This window comes from Macrobrachium nipponense, chromosome 30 (assembly GCF_015104395.2).
Source record: "Macrobrachium nipponense isolate FS-2020 chromosome 30, ASM1510439v2, whole genome shotgun sequence".
In the NCBI taxonomy this organism is placed as follows: domain Eukaryota; kingdom Metazoa; phylum Arthropoda; class Malacostraca; order Decapoda; family Palaemonidae; genus Macrobrachium; species Macrobrachium nipponense.
Genome location: NC_087218.1, coordinates 7,149,426 through 7,167,580, shown reverse-complemented (window position 1 = coordinate 7,167,580; position 18,155 = coordinate 7,149,426). Strand labels below are relative to the sequence as shown.

The following is an 18,155-nucleotide window of genomic DNA, read 5'->3' as shown; positions in this document are numbered from 1 at the left end:
TCATAGGGACACTAAGGCACGATCGCAAGATCCCTGAAAAGGAACCTGGGAAAACTAGAGGCTGAAGTAGCTCCAGGACTCATGCAGATGAGTGTGCTTCTGGAAACAGCACACTGTGTGAGAAAAGTGATGGGCTCCTAAGGAGGCAGGATGCAACCCGGAACCCCACACTATAAAAACCACCCAGTCGAATTGGAGGACTGTGATAAAAAAACTTAATAACAATAAAATGAGATAAATTATAATAGCAATGATGTAGTTTTTCATTGTGGATATTACTGTTACCAGAGAAAACAAGTACATCTGGTTTCTCTGCAATTTTTTTTTATCAATATTTATGTAATAAGACAAGGAGTTCGTTATCTGTAAATCAGTGATTCTCGAACTGAGTGCCGTGACGTCGTGGGGTGGCACAGAGAGTGATTAGGGGTGCCACATGAGTTTTATCTTGGCTAGATCATCTCGATGAACATTTGTAAAAAGAAGAAGAAAAAAAAACTTTGACGAAGTCTTCGTATAATTATCACACACACACACACACACACACACACACACACACACACACATATATATATATATATATATATATATATATATATATATATATTCATGTGATCTTGTGAAAAGGGGTGACAAGTTAATGATTATATACATTAGTCAGGGTGCCATCACCAAAAAAGATTGAGAACCACTACTGTAGATTAACTGCGTTACACATACGAAAAAATAGTTATTTAGTTTGTAATATATACTTCATACTTTTACTTTGACTGCTATTCCATGTAAGCTATGCACGTTCGTTTTTTTGTTTTGTTAGATTCACTTTTAATCAGTTCTTTGTTATCTAATTCTTTATTTTATTATTATCAAGTTTTTTACATTCTTCTGAAGGGTCACCTGGTCGGTAGACTCTTTCCGTTTCAAGGTTAAGGTCTCCCCTGGCTCGCTCCTGAATGATGACATTAAAATATATTCCCGATAACCGATAGGTCAATAACACTTAGAGCAGGATAACAGAGTTATCAAACGTATGACGAAGAAACTGATTTCGATAAAGTTTGTTGACAACGGCTGGGCTCGTGACAGCAGCCATACTTGAGAAAACGAGTCAAGAGAGAATCATTACTAAAGATGGACTCCTCTGAGAAGCACCACGGGCGGATCTCCGTCATCTCCGATGAGAAATATGGGGCTCATTTCAACAAAGGTATTTGAATCGTCTTGCATTGTGCTTTATTTTACACGTCAACATTTTTACTGTTTCGTTTTTACTTTCAAGTTGAAAATATCTTTAAACGACAGAAAAAGTACATAACATGATGCTGACTATAAAAAGACAATGTTAGGCCATGTGCGTCTATGAGTTCACACAGAGCACAAATAGTACTATTGCTGCGCCACATAAACCTGTAGCTACTTTTACCAAGACGAATGTTGACCAAAATCTTTACCTTTGTCTGCATCTTTCAATATTTACCTGTCACTCTGTCTGCCTCTTTGTTTGAAATAATTCGCTGGATCGCGCACAACGATCCAAGCTGATTTTAACGAGAAATAATCATTAGACTGATTTACGCTGCTTGAACGTTACAGAAAAAAAATTACCTATTATCATGGCGAGTTAAACTGAAATCTATCACGTAAGAATACAAACGTGTATATGTATATATATATATATATATATATATATATATATATATATATATAAAACTTTGTAAATATCTTGACAGTTTGATATGAGCAAAAAAAAAAAAAATATATATATATTTTTTTTTAAGGGTTGGAACTGGATGTGCTGGAAGACCAGGTAGTTACCTCCGGTGCAAGAGCAGCGGAAGACTTGGATCAGGTCGTTAGTAAGTAAATATTTTAGTATTGTATTTGCATGACACACACACATGTATATATATATAATATATATATATATATATATATATATATATATATATATATATATATATATGTGTGTGTGTGTGTGTGTGTGTGTGTGTGTGTGTGTGTGTGGTGTGTGTGATGAAATAGGACTCATTCCGATAAGACTGCTGAGATGAAACATGAGTCCATTACACTTTAGTGAAACAAATGATGATCCCTGTTTATGTGATAGAAAAAATGGGAAATATTATTAACCGTATTACTCGCCCGTTTTAACTTTCCTTCGAGCGAGCGTAGAGTTGGTTCATAAATCAAACGCAGAATAAATTTCCTATGCATATTTCCGTCTACCGTTCACGTTTCCAGCGGACGGAGGCTGGGGCTTTCGTCACGTCTTCGGGCTGATGTCCTTTTCAGCCCTCACCGTCAGCTACATGAACAGGAACAACATCAACATAGCCATAGTCGCCATGGTGGCTTCGAACACCTCTGACGTCACGGATGAGACGGACGTTTGTCCGCTGCGTTCCTCCTCCAATGAAAGTAGTTCCGATACTTCGGTAAGCAAGTCAGGAGAAGATCTTCATTTAAAATATATGTTTGCGTAGTTTTCGTGACCTCCCGACTCTTATTTGCAATTGTGGCCTTCGAGCATCGCTGTGGATTGTCATTACAGTATATTTATGTTTCATTAATAGCATGTTCAACATTATATAATTACAATCAGGGTTGATAAGTAATTGATAAGATTCTCAGAAATTGCAAACATTTCAAGATGGGAAGATTTGCTATCTCTCTATTTTAATTGTATCTCTTACTCGGTTTTTGAAGGCAGTTGCTATAATTAGAGAGGAGGACACAGCATATGATAAATCAATCAATAATAATGTTTAAAAATCATAACCAAGTACTCTATTATTTAAAAAATATTCATATAAGTTATCAGTAACTTCATCCAGAGTTGATCAACTTACCCCCTTTCTAGAAAAATCTGTAAGTTTTAAAACTTACTGAAATTCGCTCTTAAAATTAATCAAAACTTATTTTTTTTAAAGATTGCTGATGATACAGACTTAATTTTTTTTTCATTCCCTGAATAACACCCTCTACTAAAACAATCATGGCGGCGTCTTTTTCAAAACATTTTGTATTACCCAGACGTCTAACTGTTTCCGGTTGGTATTAAAACCCCACTGAACGAAACCGCTTCCAAAACTGACTATGGCTGGCGCCCCACACCTCTCTCTTCGCCAGACGGGAGAATTCGACTGGGACGAAACGACCCAAGGGATGATCCTGGGCTGTTTCTTCTACGGGTACACGGTGGGCAACCTGTTTGGAGGTTTCGCCTCCCAGTACTTTGGGGGTAGGGCTATGCTCGGGGTCAGCATCTTATCTGCGGCCCTCCTGAGCCTCTTATCTCCCGTCTGCGCCAGGACCTCCACCGCTCTCTTCGTGGGTCTGAGAATCGTGTCCGGTTTCTTTCAGGTGAGTCTTGTCTTCCAATTAGTACTAGCTCCTGTGGTCATGCACGATTTCTCGAGCGCTCTCACACAGATATGTAGTATATATACGTATGTATGTGGGTGTGTGAGACCTTTTGAAATAATGCCAGATTTGTTCTTTTTATCAAATAAATAGACAACTGATCACATTACCCATATTCCTGCAGGGACCCCTCTATCCTGCGATATTCACTCTCATGGCATCGTGGATACCTCCCAAGGACAGAGCCAGCTTCAGCTCTATAGTTTTCGTAGGTGAGAGATTAAACTCGTGAGAATTTTCTAATAATAATAATAGAAAAAGCAAGGACGCCCGAAGATAATAAAGAAAAAGATGCATGATGAAAGAAGAGGGTGGTTTAAGAGCTATATATTTAATGCTAGTTTATCATCCTAAGACGTTATTTTCAGTCTCCAGATAATGCCATTTGGCCTTGAAGGAAAAAAAGGATTTTTTTTCTCTATTGTATATCCTACCATCCTCTTCAGGAAACCACATGGGCACGGTCATTTCAATGTCTTTGGGGGGCGTGATGTCAGGCTCCGATTTCATGGGCGGGTGGCCGTCCGTTTTCTACGTGTTCGGGGTCGTGGCTCTTCTCTGGACAGTAGCCTGGTTCGTCCTCATACGCGACCAGCCTGAGAAGCACCCTTGGATATCATCGAAGGAGCTGAGATATATAAAGTCTAATTCACCCACCGTTAAGCCATCAAAGGTAATTACGAAAAAGAACACAAATAGAAGTCGTGAATAATATATATGGTCTTTCTGTTGAAGCTAGATCTTGCATTAATTCATTTTTTGGTTGTACTTTTTGAATCGATTCAGGCTCTGAAGGTCCCGTGGAAGGATATAGCCACGTCGATGCCCTTCTTGTGCCTGGTTATCTATGCCTTTGGGGATGGGATAGGATTCTTCACCATCCTGACTGAGATACCCACTTATCTCAGTAAGATACAACACTTCGACTTGGCAAGCGTAAGTTGATGTGGCAACACGTTTCTGTTACCTCATTTTTTCATATATATATATATATATATATATATATATATATATATATATATATTATATATATATATATATGGGGATACAATCCACAATGAAGTAAAATCCTTCTGTAGTTTTAAATATATATTTCTTGTACAGGATTAAAGCTTTCGACCATCAGATGTGGTCTTGTTCACAGCTGATGGTCGAAAGCTTTAATCCTGTGCAAGAAATATATATTTTAAACTACAGAAGGATTTTACTTCATTGTGGATTGTATCCCCATCTACTTAGAGGTACGACATAGTACCTGGCTTCTGCATATATAATATATTATATATATATATATATATATATAGATATATTATATTATATTATATATATAAAAAATAAATATAGAGAGAGAGAGAGAGAGAGAGAGAGGAGAGAAGAGAGAGAGAGAGAGAGAGAGAGAGAATCTAGACTGGTTTGTTATGGTTTTTATTGACCAGCGAGCCATTCTACAACAGCTATTAAAAGATCGTGGATTGCAAATTCAGTCATATAATTTTCATTTAGTCATGTCAAAATGTTTATTAATTTCAGAACGGTGTTCTTTCTGCTTTACCTTACGTGTGTGTACTCATAGTCAGCCCTTTGTTTGGAGCCATCGCAGATAAGATATCCGAGAAGAAATGGCTCAGTATCAAGACGACAAGAAAATTGTTTACGGGAGTAGGTCAGTTTCCCGCAACATTTTTTTTTTTTTTTACTAATAAAAGGTATTATATTTTGTTACTGTCCTGCTCTGCGCTGCACATATTTGCCATTGTACATTCAGTGCATAGTCCAGAAAATGAGTCCTACTCATTTGTCTTTTAAGTTATTAGTGTCTATTAGTTATTCTACGTGTGTGCCTTTCATTAGTTATCAATAGGCCAACTATAGGTGAATTCAGTTACCAACTACTTTCACACATCTTTATGGATCTGTGCTTATCCTATAAAGCGTTTTTTTTTTCAGTATTAGAACTGAACAGATTTACATAAGTGTGAGAAAGCCATAACTTCAGTTTCAAGTTCAAGTTCACTGGTCAGTAGCAATTCTGCATAAGCTCTTACCAGTAGAAGTATAAGTTATTAGGAACGTTTTGGTACTAGCTGGACTGACAATACGATTCCAGATATCAGCTGAGACGCCAGTCTGTTGCGGGAAACCGCTCATTTCAATGATCAGCCGACTCCAAACTTGTTATGGGCACTTTTCAATTTCAATCACCATCAAAACTAACAACTAAGGATGAGATCCTTCAATGCAGGTTCCAACTCATTTCGTGTATGTCCACAGGTCTTTACTCGTCTTGTATATGCCTAATAGCCATGTGCTTCGTGGACTGCAACGCAACGTTGGCCGTTGTGCTGCTGTGTCTAGCAGTCAGCATCAACGGCGCCAAGTACAGCGGGGCTAATGTGGGTGAACAAGACATCGCCCCTAACTTCGCCGGAGTGTTGAAAGGAATGGTAGACACCATGGGCTCCTTCACTGGGAATGTCACGCCATTGGTTGTAGAAGCGATTACGACTGGCAATGTGAGTCTAGCTGCACATGCAACCCCTTTCATTTCTTTTACTCTTCCATCTTATTTTTCACCCTCCCCTCACATCTGTTTCGTTGTATAACTGCGAGGTTCTCTTACTACACCTTAACCCTTTTACATAATTTCTTTTTCATCGCCGAATGGCCTCATAGGTCCCAGCTTGAATGTCCGGGTCCGTCTGTGTTATAACAGACTTTAATTCAATCGACCACTATAAAGTGGTTCATTTCAGGCGACAGCAAAACCACTCAAAAACTGCAAAATAATAGTAACCGAGTACGTGTGAGCCGATGGCCTTTTATCCATCCCACGGAACTAATGCATTTAATATAATCTAGCACCTGTATTTCTTCCTCAGCAAACACTGAGCGCCTGGCGGATTATTTTCGGAATCTCGGCAGTGACTTACTTCATCGGAGGGTCGGCATATTTGCTGTTTGGAACGGACAAAGTGCAGCCATGGAATGAGCCCAAAAGGAAATAGATACGATCGGATATTTCTTTACCGATACTGGAAGCAAAAATACTTTCATATGTAGATAAATGATAGACTTTAATATATTAATAAATTATATTATTTAATATTTAAAATAAATTATATGTTAAAGTTACATGTGTTGTTCACACACCTCATCTGATATGTATTTTTAAGAAAGTATTTCTTCGGAAGCATTTCTTCAACATGGCCGTTCGAGAATCGTAAGTTCAAACTACTATCACGAATTGAGAACCGTAATGATATATCTGCAAATGATATATAACATTGTCAAAATAATACATAGCATATCTTGTCCTCGAAGCGAGCAAGCTCCAGGATTCATCAATTGGCAGAAGATAAACCTAGAACTTCAAGTACACAATAATTGTTCAGATACAGTACGATGATCAGAGTGAGCGCGGTGTCAGTCGGATCAGAATTTCAAAGTCACTGTCAAAGACTGGCAGTTGTCGCTGGAACTCAGTGGTTGTCGGATCTTACTCTACGCTCCGTAGCTAGATGTACTACCAGTACCAAGACTGTGTTCGTAAGTGTGTAAGAACAGCAGTTGAGATGATAAAAAATTAAGAATAGATAGAGAAGATGATCTGGGACGATTTGAAATGAACGAAACACAATTTGACCACGAACAGAGGAGTTACAGGACTAAAGAATCAGGTTGGCTACTGATAGACGGACGTTTTTGTCTTTTTCTCTTTTTTGAACTTACAATTCTGTTGGCAATAACTTGACAAATACCTCGGCCATTGATAATGTTTAGGGGCAAAATGGTGATCTGAGTAGTTTGATGAAGGTAGAGGAATCTCGCTTAAATCAATACAAATAAAAAAAAAGTTGTAGGCCTATCTTATATAGCCATTTATAAAGGCTACGGCGCAGGTATTGACTCCAGTTTTAAAGCTGATTAATTTCGATAGCGATGGACTCGGAATAACTGAAAATTTTGGGGTTAGGTGCAAATTCAGGCCAAAATGTAACCTGATGACCTTCAGGAATGGAATAATCGTAGAAAAACTATAGCCTACGTGATGAACATACTCTTCTAACAGTAATGATGTGACCGAGATACGAAAATGTTCACTGCTAGGGGCTAGTCGGTTTCATTTCATCTGTCCACTCATCAAATCCATACATATGAAATTCTATATATATACACAGAACCCTCACACCGTGTTTAGATAAGAAACGTGCAGATTTAAGTCTAAGGCAGTGGTTCTTAAACCTTTTTGCCTTGCGCCCCCCACCCACTCAATCCCCTCTGCAGTATGTATAGATCCCTCGCCCCCTACCCATGATATCTAACTCTTAATGCAGTTAATTTCATATATATATATATATATATATATATATATATATATATATATATATATATATATATATATAATTTTTTTCCGCGCTCTCGAGCCGAGGGGAGAGCGCGGGAAAAGTATTATCCTGTATCATAAATAAAGGACAATTCATAAACAAAATTTGAAATGAAAATTTACTCATATTTGACATCATTAGAAAACACATGGAAGCAATGATAATGTTTCTGGCAATTTTGCAATAAACAAACGCGTTGAGGTTTTCCGGCAATTTCAGTCTCGTACACAAAGGTCATCTCGATCATTTTGGTTAGCTAAACGTTAGATTTGGCGCAATTTTTCTTAGAAATTTTCTTCTTGCACTAACCACAGCAGGGCGTTCCATATGAAATGATTTTCCGTCCATTCTTCCGTATTTAAAATTATGCGCAAAGATTCCTTGCTTCTACTAAATTCCGTATTTTCTTTAAATTCACATAAGATTTTATCGATATTAGGTTTTTCTTCTCTGACATAGACATTGAGAACCATTCTTCGCAAAGTGCATCGTTCAAAGTTGTCTATGTTTTTTTCTTGTTGATGAGTCAGGACTACACAATATAACATATTCACCCTAAATAATGCTATATTAGTTGTAACTGGCTGTATCTTGTAATTAAAAGAATATTATCTTTGATTTAAAGAGTTCTGGGTCAAATTCAACTCTGTCCAGTAAGTAACTTGAATAATTATATAACTAATAACTCATTGGCTAAAAAGGTACTTAGTTATAGTTACAGGAATTAGCGAGATAATTAAATATAAAATAATTTATAGCAACATACGTACACCTGCTTAACTTAAATGGTTTTGATGTATGACAACTTAAGGCCAAAACCTTTTAATCTAACCACCATTAAATCTAAAATATAAGTGTTTATATATCAAAATATATAAATTTATGATTTATATTTCTTATAGAATTTCATCTCCGTATTTTGTCTTATGCTTCCACCCCTTCTCCAAATGCGTCTGCCCTATGTCGTTTGCAGGTCGTCTTTTTCCAATCTATATTAAAAAAAAAGTTTAAAAAATAACAAAAGAGGCAACTTTCAAAATCTCCAAACTATGATTTGCTGTTGGACCAGTTGGACCAGATTTTGAGTTTTCGTCTAGAGACGGGGAGCTATTTTTTCTAGTTATCCAATATCATAAAATACAATTTTCTATAGAAACAATTTTTAACAGAAGAGAAAACGTACAAAAGTAATTTAGTGGTAAACTATAGTAATTTCGTCTGCCCCGCGACAAAATTTCATATATCAAATAAAATCACTTTGAAGATATAAAAGATATTGATATTATTATATGACGAAAGACGTTGCTAGTACTGCCAAGAAGATTCTTTTTGCTATTCATACTAAATAAAGGGCATCGCGTGCTAGGAATACCAATAAAGATAATTTTTTATCAAGTAATGTTTTCTCAAGAGTGAATGTACGGTAAAGATATCTCTATTTAGTGCTATGACAATCCTAGGATGACGTTTGGTTGTTTGAAGGCGTAACTATTATATATTGTTTTAGCAAGACCACGAATAAATCCTGCATCGATATATATATGATAACTATTATTAAGGGAGTTCTATATATCTAAAATTGACCTTGATATTATCTAGGGGACATTTTGAAGAACGGGCGAAGTTCTCAACAAAGGGACCAAGTTCTTCGCTCTGGTAGCAAACAATGACTGCTGCTCCTCCTTGTCCGGAGAGGAAGCAGGATTACCAACATTCATTGAGGCTTTAACACGCAATTTAGGGGCAAAGGACTAACTAGTCTTTACCAGAATGAATGCGCTGAAGACTTTAAATTGTTCCCATAAGGATTACTTTATCATTTTCGATCCAAAAATTAGCACATCTAGGAAAGGGATGTATTAATACATATAGAATCTTTCCTATATAAATTCAGTATTTATAAGAAACCCACAAATTATTTAACATGTGTACATTTTTAGTCTGGCCACCATCTTGATATAAAAATTTCAATCTCCTCTTCCATGTTCTTACCTGCTTTGCATATTGCGAGTCCACAATATCTTGACCAAGAAATAGAATACATAAAAAGATAGGAAATTATCTCTGCTACCCACCTCATATTATTTATTTAATTATTTATTAATTCTTATTTATTTATTTATTTATTCATTCATTCATTTTTATTTTTATATTTATTTATTTATTCATTTTTATATATTTATTTATTTTTATTGATTTATTTTATCGATTTATTTTCTTTTTATTTATTTATTTATTTATTTATTTATTTATTTATTTATTTATTTATTTATTTTATTTTTTTTGTTTATATTTTTTTATTATTTTTGTTTTTATTTTATTTATCTACTTATATTCTTTTTTACTTTATTTATTTTTACTTATTTCTTTCTTTATTTTATACTATTTTATATTTTTACTTTTTTCTTTATATTTTTGTTTATTTTATTTATGTTTATTATTTATATTTATTTTATTTACTCCTACTTTAGTTATTTTATTTATTAACTTATTTATTTTTATTTATTTCAATTTATTTTTAATTTTCTATTTATTTATTTATTTAAATTATTCAATTATTCATTTTTATATAATTTATTATTTATTATTTTTATTTCATTTTTTATTTATATATTTTTATTGATTTATTTTTATCGATTTATTTCATTTTATTTAAATATTTATTTTTTTTTATTTATTTATTTATCTTTATTTATTTATTTATTTTTGTTTATTTTATTTTTCAATTATTTTTGTTTTCATTTATTTATTTATTTATATTTCTTTTTTGACTTTTATTTATTTTTACTTATTTCTTTCTTTATTTTTATCTATTTATTTATTTTTACTTTTTTCTTTCTATTGTTGTTATTTATTTATATATTTATTTATTTTACTTTTTTCTTTCTACTATTGTTTTATTTTACTTATTTATATATTTATTTATTTTATTTTTCTTTTTCTATTTTATTTTATTTATGTATTCATTTATATTGTGTTTTACTTATTTATTTTTATTATTTATTTATTTTATTTATTTATTTATTATTATTTATTCATTCATTTATTTTCATTTATTTATTTATTTTTATTATTATTATTAATGTATTCGTTTTATTTACTTATTGATTTTTATGTATTGATTTTTATTTAATATTTTATTTATTCTTTCCTTTATTTTTATTATTATTTTTTACTTTTTATTATTGATAATACGTATTACTTTGTTATTTCTTATTTTTTTTTATTTTCATATATACTTTTTATATTTTGAAATTTTGTTATTATTAATTTTACTAATTGTATTTATTTTTCATAATTTTATAATTATTTTTATTTTTACAGTTATTGTTTGTATTACTAAATTTCATTATTATCATTTTACTTGTATGTATATTAATATATTTTTATATTTTTTATTTCTATTATTATTTTTTATTGTATTTATATTTATAACTATTAATTTTATTTTTATTTTTATTATTATTTTATTTATACTACATTTCTATTAATTTTAATTGTATTCAATTTTAATTCATATTGCTATTTAATTATTTCTACCTTTATTCTTGAAGTAAACCATCTTTTAAACATGTTAAATTAAAATTAATTTCTGCCTCAGCTGCATTAATATTATGTAGGTCTATTTTCATAGTTATGATTTCCTTAATGTTGCTTAAACTGCGGAAGAACGCACCGAATGTTGGCATGTCTAAAATAGGTAATTATGAGAGTCAATTTTAATTTTATTTAATGATGTCATAGGCTGTAGTTAAACATTCGTTGTATAATCCGTAGAGTTTTTCAGGTTTACATCCTGATTCGAAGTCTGGATTCTGACAATTCCTTGACACTACTTAAACAGGCTATTAGAGCTCCTACGGAGGCCATTTTCACATGCAGTGTATATATTTATATTTCAGTCTTTACAGATAAACTATGGTATAATCATCGAAGTCATTCCCCCCCCCCCCCCCCCCCCCCCCCCCCCCCCCCGCCCCCCCCCCCCCCCCCCCCGCCCCCCCTCTCTCTCTCTCCTGATACTTCTCAATCTCCTCCCTTCTACTCTGGTGTCCCATGGTATTGCGACATCAATGAGTGATACTTTCTTCTTAATGTTATCAATCAACGTCACGTCTATTGGCACTTATCCCCCTTTCTGTTCTGATACCACAGTCCCCCGAGAATAATTCCTTGATCGTTTTCTCTCACTAAGCTCCTCCCCATTTACACTCTGACCTTCCTATTTCATTTCTCAAAGAGGGAAGGCGATCTTTTGAACTATATTGACATTTTAACATAGCTAAATTATGGTGTCTGGTACCACATAAATCAAGAAAACATGAGGAAATGTTTAGATTTTAATTGATTTCCTAAAAATATTTCTGTATGTGACGTCATATCTGTAGTGTGACGTAATCATCCGTTTAGCAAATTTCAATTACAACTAAAATTAATATAAAACAGAGATTTCTTTGAATGAATTACAATTACAACTACCTTAAGAATGTGCAATGAATAACATTTCAATTAAATTACAATTAATATAAGCCTGCCTTCATCGCACAGCCGCCCAGGTGTAAAGGGGGCGTGGCCTAGGCAGGCAAGAGATGACGACAAGCCGATTTCCTTTGCTCCAGATGCAACCACCTTACTTATGCCCACCTTTTGTATAACCAGCATGCGCCTGTGTAAGAGATTCTCCTGCCACGCCCAGGAGGGAGCTATAAAGAACCACGCCCGCACCAAACATCGGTAGACTTCTCGTACAGATGTTCAGTAAAGTACACAAAGAGTCTTCTGGGATATTGAGTGGGGATAACGCTACCTCTCACTGTAGATACCTTGGTTGTTGGAGGACTGTAGGATTAGTCTGGAGGTATTTAAGGAACTGCAGTGGCACTAGGACTGCGAAAAGGTAGGAGGAGGCTTAAAATCTTGTCCTAGCAGGACGGTATAACCTCCATACCTTACAGCGGTAAGGTCGGGTGAATCTCGACCAGACAGTAGGCAAGAAAATTGGGGCCTGTCAACCCGAGCTCCGTAAGGAATCTCATCCTCGCGAATGATGGATATTTTTTATTTATTTTTATGTATTCATTTATTTTTACTATTTATTTATCTATTTATTTATTCATCTATTCAATTCTATTTGTTGAACTATTTATTCATTATTAAGAAATTATTTAATTTTATGTATTGATTTAATTTTATTTATTACTTTATTTATTTATATTTTTCTATTAATTTTTATCTACATATTTATTTTTATTTATTTATTTATGTATTTTTGTTTTTATTTATTTATTTGTGTTTTTATTTTTTTAATCTTTTTATTTATATAGTTATTTTTTTTTAATTTATATATTTTTTATGTTTTATTTATCTGTTTTTTTTATTTATTTATTTATTATTCTTTATTATTTATTATCTATTAATTTTTATTTATTTATTTATTTTTTATATATTTATTTAGATATTTACTTATCTTTTTTATTTCTTTATTTGTTTTTATTTATTTATCTACTTATTTTTATTTACTTACTTCTATTTACTTATTTATTCTATTCTTTTTTATTTATTTATACATTTATTTTTTATTTATTTATTTATTTATTTAATTTATGTATTTTTTTTATAGTAATTATTTATTTATTTATTTATTTATTCATTTATTTTTATTTATTGTTTTACCTGGGAATGTCTGGAATGCCACTTCTAAGGTGGAGTGACATTTTGCAGGAAAAGTCAGTCCGGAAAAGCAAAAATCTCTCGAAAGACGTCAGAAAATTAAGAGGAATTGAAATTCGTTGAATTTGTGAGGACAGAAGTGCCAGATCTCTCTCTCTCTCTCTCTCTCTCTCTCTCTCTCTCTCTCTCTCTTTCATTAATGCTAAAGTTTGTTTGATGCTACGGCAATTATTTCCGTCTTTTGTAGCGACGATTATCGTATGGATTTCGACAATCAAACGAGAAGAGAGGAAGGAAAATAATAAGAAGGAAATGAATAAGAAGGAGAAGAGGAAAGCGAATAAGGAGACGAAGAAAATGAATAAGAAGGAGAAGAAGAAAATGAACAAGAAGGAGAAGAAGGAAATGAATAAGAAGGAGAAGAAGAAAGTGAATAAGGAGAAGAAGAAAATTAATAAGAAGGAGAAGAAGAAAATGAACAAGAAGGAGAAGGAGAAGAAGAAAATGAATAAGAAGGAGAATAAGAGAGTGAATAAGAAGGAGGGTAATAAGAAAGTGAATCAAGAACGAAGAAAAAATGAATAAGACCGGAGGGAATAAGCAAGTGAATAAGAAGGAGAAGAAGAAAGTGCATAAGAAGAAGAAGGAGAAGAAAAAGAAGAAGCTGTGAAGTTGTTTACATTAAAAGTGATCTGTCTTTGAGTTCAGCGACTCGTCCTCTGACTAGAGTATCCGACGATAATTCGTGGCAGTCTTCGAAAACGGACGAGTGAATGTAAGTAAACGTAATGAACGTCGTCGATTTAATTAAGATGATAGTAATTAACAGACTTTAATTGACCTTAAGCCTAAATAACGACTGTAAAATAGGAGCCCGCTGACCGAACATGGCCGAATCACTGAACTTATTTCGGTTCATTTCTGCTCATTTTAACCGACTCACGTGACAGATTTACCTTAATATCTTTCAAATTAGTGTTAATTATGTTGATTATGGCATTAATTAGCCGACTTTAATTGACTTTAAGCTTAAGTAACGACGTGAAAATAGGAACCTGTTCATTTCTACTTATTTTAACCCATTTACGTAATAGAATTACCTTGATATCTTTCAAATTAGTGTTAATCATATTAATTATGGCATTAATGAAGCTACTTTAATTGACTTTAAGCTTAAGTAAAGACGTGAAAATAGGAACCTGTTAATTAAGCTAGTGTTAGGTCATTGACGCCATAATTAACACAATGAAGAGGAATTTGATAGATATTAAGGCAAATTTGTTACGTAAATGGGTCAAAATGAGTAGAAATCAACAGGCTCCTATTTTCACGTCGTTATTAAGGATTAAAGTCAATTAAAGTCGCTTAATTAATGCCATAACTAACACTAATTTGAAAGATATTAAGGTAAATCTGTCACGTAAAATGAGCAGGAATGAACCGAAATAAGTCCAGTGATTCGGCAATGTTCGGTTAGCAGGCTCCTATTTTCAAGTCGTTATTTAGGCTTAAAGGTCAATAAAGTCTGTTAATTATTATCATCTTGAGTACAGCGACGACGTTAATTACGTTTACATACATTCATTCATCCGTTTTTGAAGACTACGACGAATTATCGTCGGATACTCGAGTCAGAGGACGAGTCGCTGAACTCAAAGACAGATCATTTTTAATGTAAACAACTTCACAGCTTCTTCTTCCTCCTCCTCCTCTTCTTCTTCTTCTTCTTCTTCTTCTTCTTCTTCTTCTTCTTCTTCTTCTTCTTGTGCACTTTCTTCTTCTCCTTCTTATTCACTTGCTTATTCTCCCTCTTATTCATTTTCTTCCTCCTATTCACTGTCTTATTCTCCTTCTTATTAACTTTATTATTCTCCTTCTTATTCACTTTCTTCTTCCCCTTCTTATTCATTTCCTTATTATTTTTCTTCCTCTCTTCTCGTTTGATTGTCGAAATCTATACGATAATCGTCGCTACAAAAGACGGAAATAATTGCCGTAGCATCAAACAAACTTTAGCATTAATGAGAGAGAGAGAGAGAGAGATCTGGCACTCTCTCTCAGGCCCGCAAAAATTTTCTTTTGTCCTCACAAATTCAACGAATCTTCGGTAAACTTCCTCATTTCTTTATTTTTTTACGTCTTTCGAGAGATTTTTGCTTTTCCGGGATGACTTTTCCTGCCAAATGTCACTCCACCGAAGAAGGGGCTTCCAGGCGTTCCCAGGAAGTCCTGGGAAATCCTTTGGAGTGCCCTCAAGGAAGCGGGAAAGGACTTGTAACGTCTTCAGTCTGGAGACGAAGAGTTCTTGTGACGTCATCCATCTGGCGCCGAAGACAGAGAATCCTGCGGGCATATTTCGAAACTCGGGCTAGAGAGAGGTTCACACTGAAGGCATGAATTTAAAATGTTCATGTTACATAAAATATTATCATTGTGTGGACACATGTCACAATGTGTTGGAAACTATTATTTACGACTAAAACGTTTTTTAAAGTCACCTCCTCTACTTGCCGAGGCTGACATAACAGCAGGTCTGCTTGACGAAATGAAGGAAACTAGGAAGCAGAATGGTGAACTGATTGATATTATTAGGAAATTGTTCGACCAGAGGATCAAGGAAGAGAAGCCCTCTGGTTGCAAAAGTAAAGAGAAAGAGGACGAAGATACTAAATATTGGGAAGAGATGCACTCAGTAGGACAGGAGAGAATGCAAGAAAAACAGGCCTCACGGATAGACACCATTATGCGAGAGATGGAGTTGCTGAAAGAGGACCACGAGCGAGAGAGGAGAGAACACGAAGAGGTGAAGAAGGAGCTTCTCTCGGCCCGAGAAGATTTGCGAAAAGCTCGATTAAGACAGCGGCTGGATCGGAGCCAGATAGAGAGCCTTAAGGATGAAATTGCTGGACTGAACAAAGCGATTGAAAGCCATTTAACATTCGAGGAAAGATTGAGAAAAGAGAACAGGGAGCTGGTGGATCTACTAGCTCAAGCCGGAGGGATGGCGAAGGAGGACGAGGACTCATGCCCTCTAAAGGACGATTTTGAAGGGAAGACAGTCTCAACTCTTGAAACTGAGGAACCTGTTGACCTAAGAGAGTCGGGAGAGTGGGAACTGGTCCGGGAATGGGATCTGAACAAATTAGCAGATGAAATGACGGAGTCCGAGAGAAGTTTGGTCAACATGTTCATCAGGAAAATTCTGATTGGGCTCAGGACCATACACGAATTCATGGACTTGGTTGAGAGATGCTCAACGCGCAGGAAAAAGAAGAGGGAAAAGAAAAGGCAGAAGAAGAAGGGCAAAGAGGCCACTCCGCCTCCTGAACCCCCTGCCACTCAAAATGTTCATGATGTTCTGGAACGATTATATGGACCATCCTTAGCTTCAGGAGGTCTGCCACTGCCAAGTCCATACCATGTTATATACGACCCCTACACCAAACAGCCTACCGTAGTGCCCAACCCTGCTTATGGTCTTCCTGGACAAAATCAGGAAGCATTGTTTTATGATCCTGGATATGGGCTTCCTGCACAAAGGCAAAAAGTGCCTGACCCTGGGTATGGGCCACTTGTTCAAGAAGAAACATTCTATAACCCATATGCTCATCTCGGAGTCCCGCCTCCTCCAGCTGGAGTAACTGTCCTTCCCAGAGTCCCACGCCCTGCAGGTGAAGGACCTGTCCGTGTCAGAGTCCCGCATCCTGCAGATGAAGTTTATGTCCCTGTCTATGTCCCTGTCAGAGTCCCACGCCCTGCAGGTGAAGGACCTGTCCGTGTTAGAGTACCTTATCAAGCAGGTGAAGAACCTGTCCGTGTCAGAGTCCCACACCCTCCAGGTGAAAGACCTGACTATCCAAGAAAACCTCCTCCACGAGATTACCTTATTTGGGAGTGAGTCACAGGACAAGAAGTACTCAAATAGATGGTGGAGGTAGGATGAAGGAAGAACACTCTAGAAGTATCGACAGCTGTGCCTTTCCCACCCTGGCAGGCGGATGAACTCTCCCAGTAGGAGTCAACGGCTGGCAAGTTTCCCCCAACTCATCAGGCGGAGAAACTCTCACTGGCTAGAGTCAACGGCTGCTCAGAGGCAGGAAGACTAGGAGCACTCCCAACGAGACTCAGCAGCTGTTCGGTGGACAGACGCACTCTCCCGGAGAGAGTCAACTGCTGGCGAGATCCCCCCCTTTCGTCAGACGAAGGAACTTTCTCTGGGAGAGACAATGGCTGTTCAGCGCACAGACGAACTATCTCTGAGAGAGTCAACGGCTGGCGAGATCCCCCCATTTCGACAGGCGGAGGAACTTTCTCTGGGAGAGTCAACAGATGTTTGGCACACAGACGAACTCTCTCTGAGAGTCAACGGCTGGCGAGATCCCCCCATCTCGTCAGGCGGAGGAACTTTCTCTGAGAGAGTCAACGGCTGTTCAGCGCACAGACGAACTCTCTCTGAGAGAGTCAACGGCTGGCGGGATCCCCCCAATTTCGTCAGGCAGAGGAACTTTCTCAGGGAGAGTCAATGGACCAGGGAGTCTCCCAATAAGAGAAGGCATCCAGAGGAAAACCAGAAGGACCCAAGGGAGGACACCGGAAGGACACCAGTGGGGACACAAGGCGGCCTCCAGAGGGACAATATAAGGATTCCAGAAGGAAACCAGAAGATAATTCTGTTGG

At 35.7% G+C, this 18,155-nt stretch overlaps 1 protein-coding gene across 4 annotated transcripts in view; it reads left to right on the top strand.

The window, feature by feature from the left end:
- The first annotated feature begins 1,085 nt into the window (after positions 1-1,085).
- The window catches only part of LOC135202244 (putative inorganic phosphate cotransporter), a 71,500-nt gene continuing 54,430 nt past the window's right edge, over positions 1,086-18,155 (top strand). Inside the window, exons 1-10 of one of the 4 annotated variants that reach the window (XM_064231514.1) lie at positions 1,086-1,207; positions 1,779-1,856; positions 2,242-2,435; positions 3,130-3,363; positions 3,548-3,635; positions 3,870-4,096; positions 4,210-4,359; positions 4,954-5,086; positions 5,695-5,936; positions 6,303-6,555. In XM_064231514.1, coding sequence (XP_064087584.1) covers positions 1,132-1,207; positions 1,779-1,856; positions 2,242-2,435; positions 3,130-3,363; positions 3,548-3,635; positions 3,870-4,096; positions 4,210-4,359; positions 4,954-5,086; positions 5,695-5,936; positions 6,303-6,428 — 1,548 coding nt within the window. In that variant the 5' untranslated portion in view covers positions 1,086-1,131 and the 3' untranslated portion in view covers positions 6,429-6,555. The other 3 variants (XM_064231517.1, XM_064231515.1, XM_064231516.1) reach the window with 3 other exon arrangements.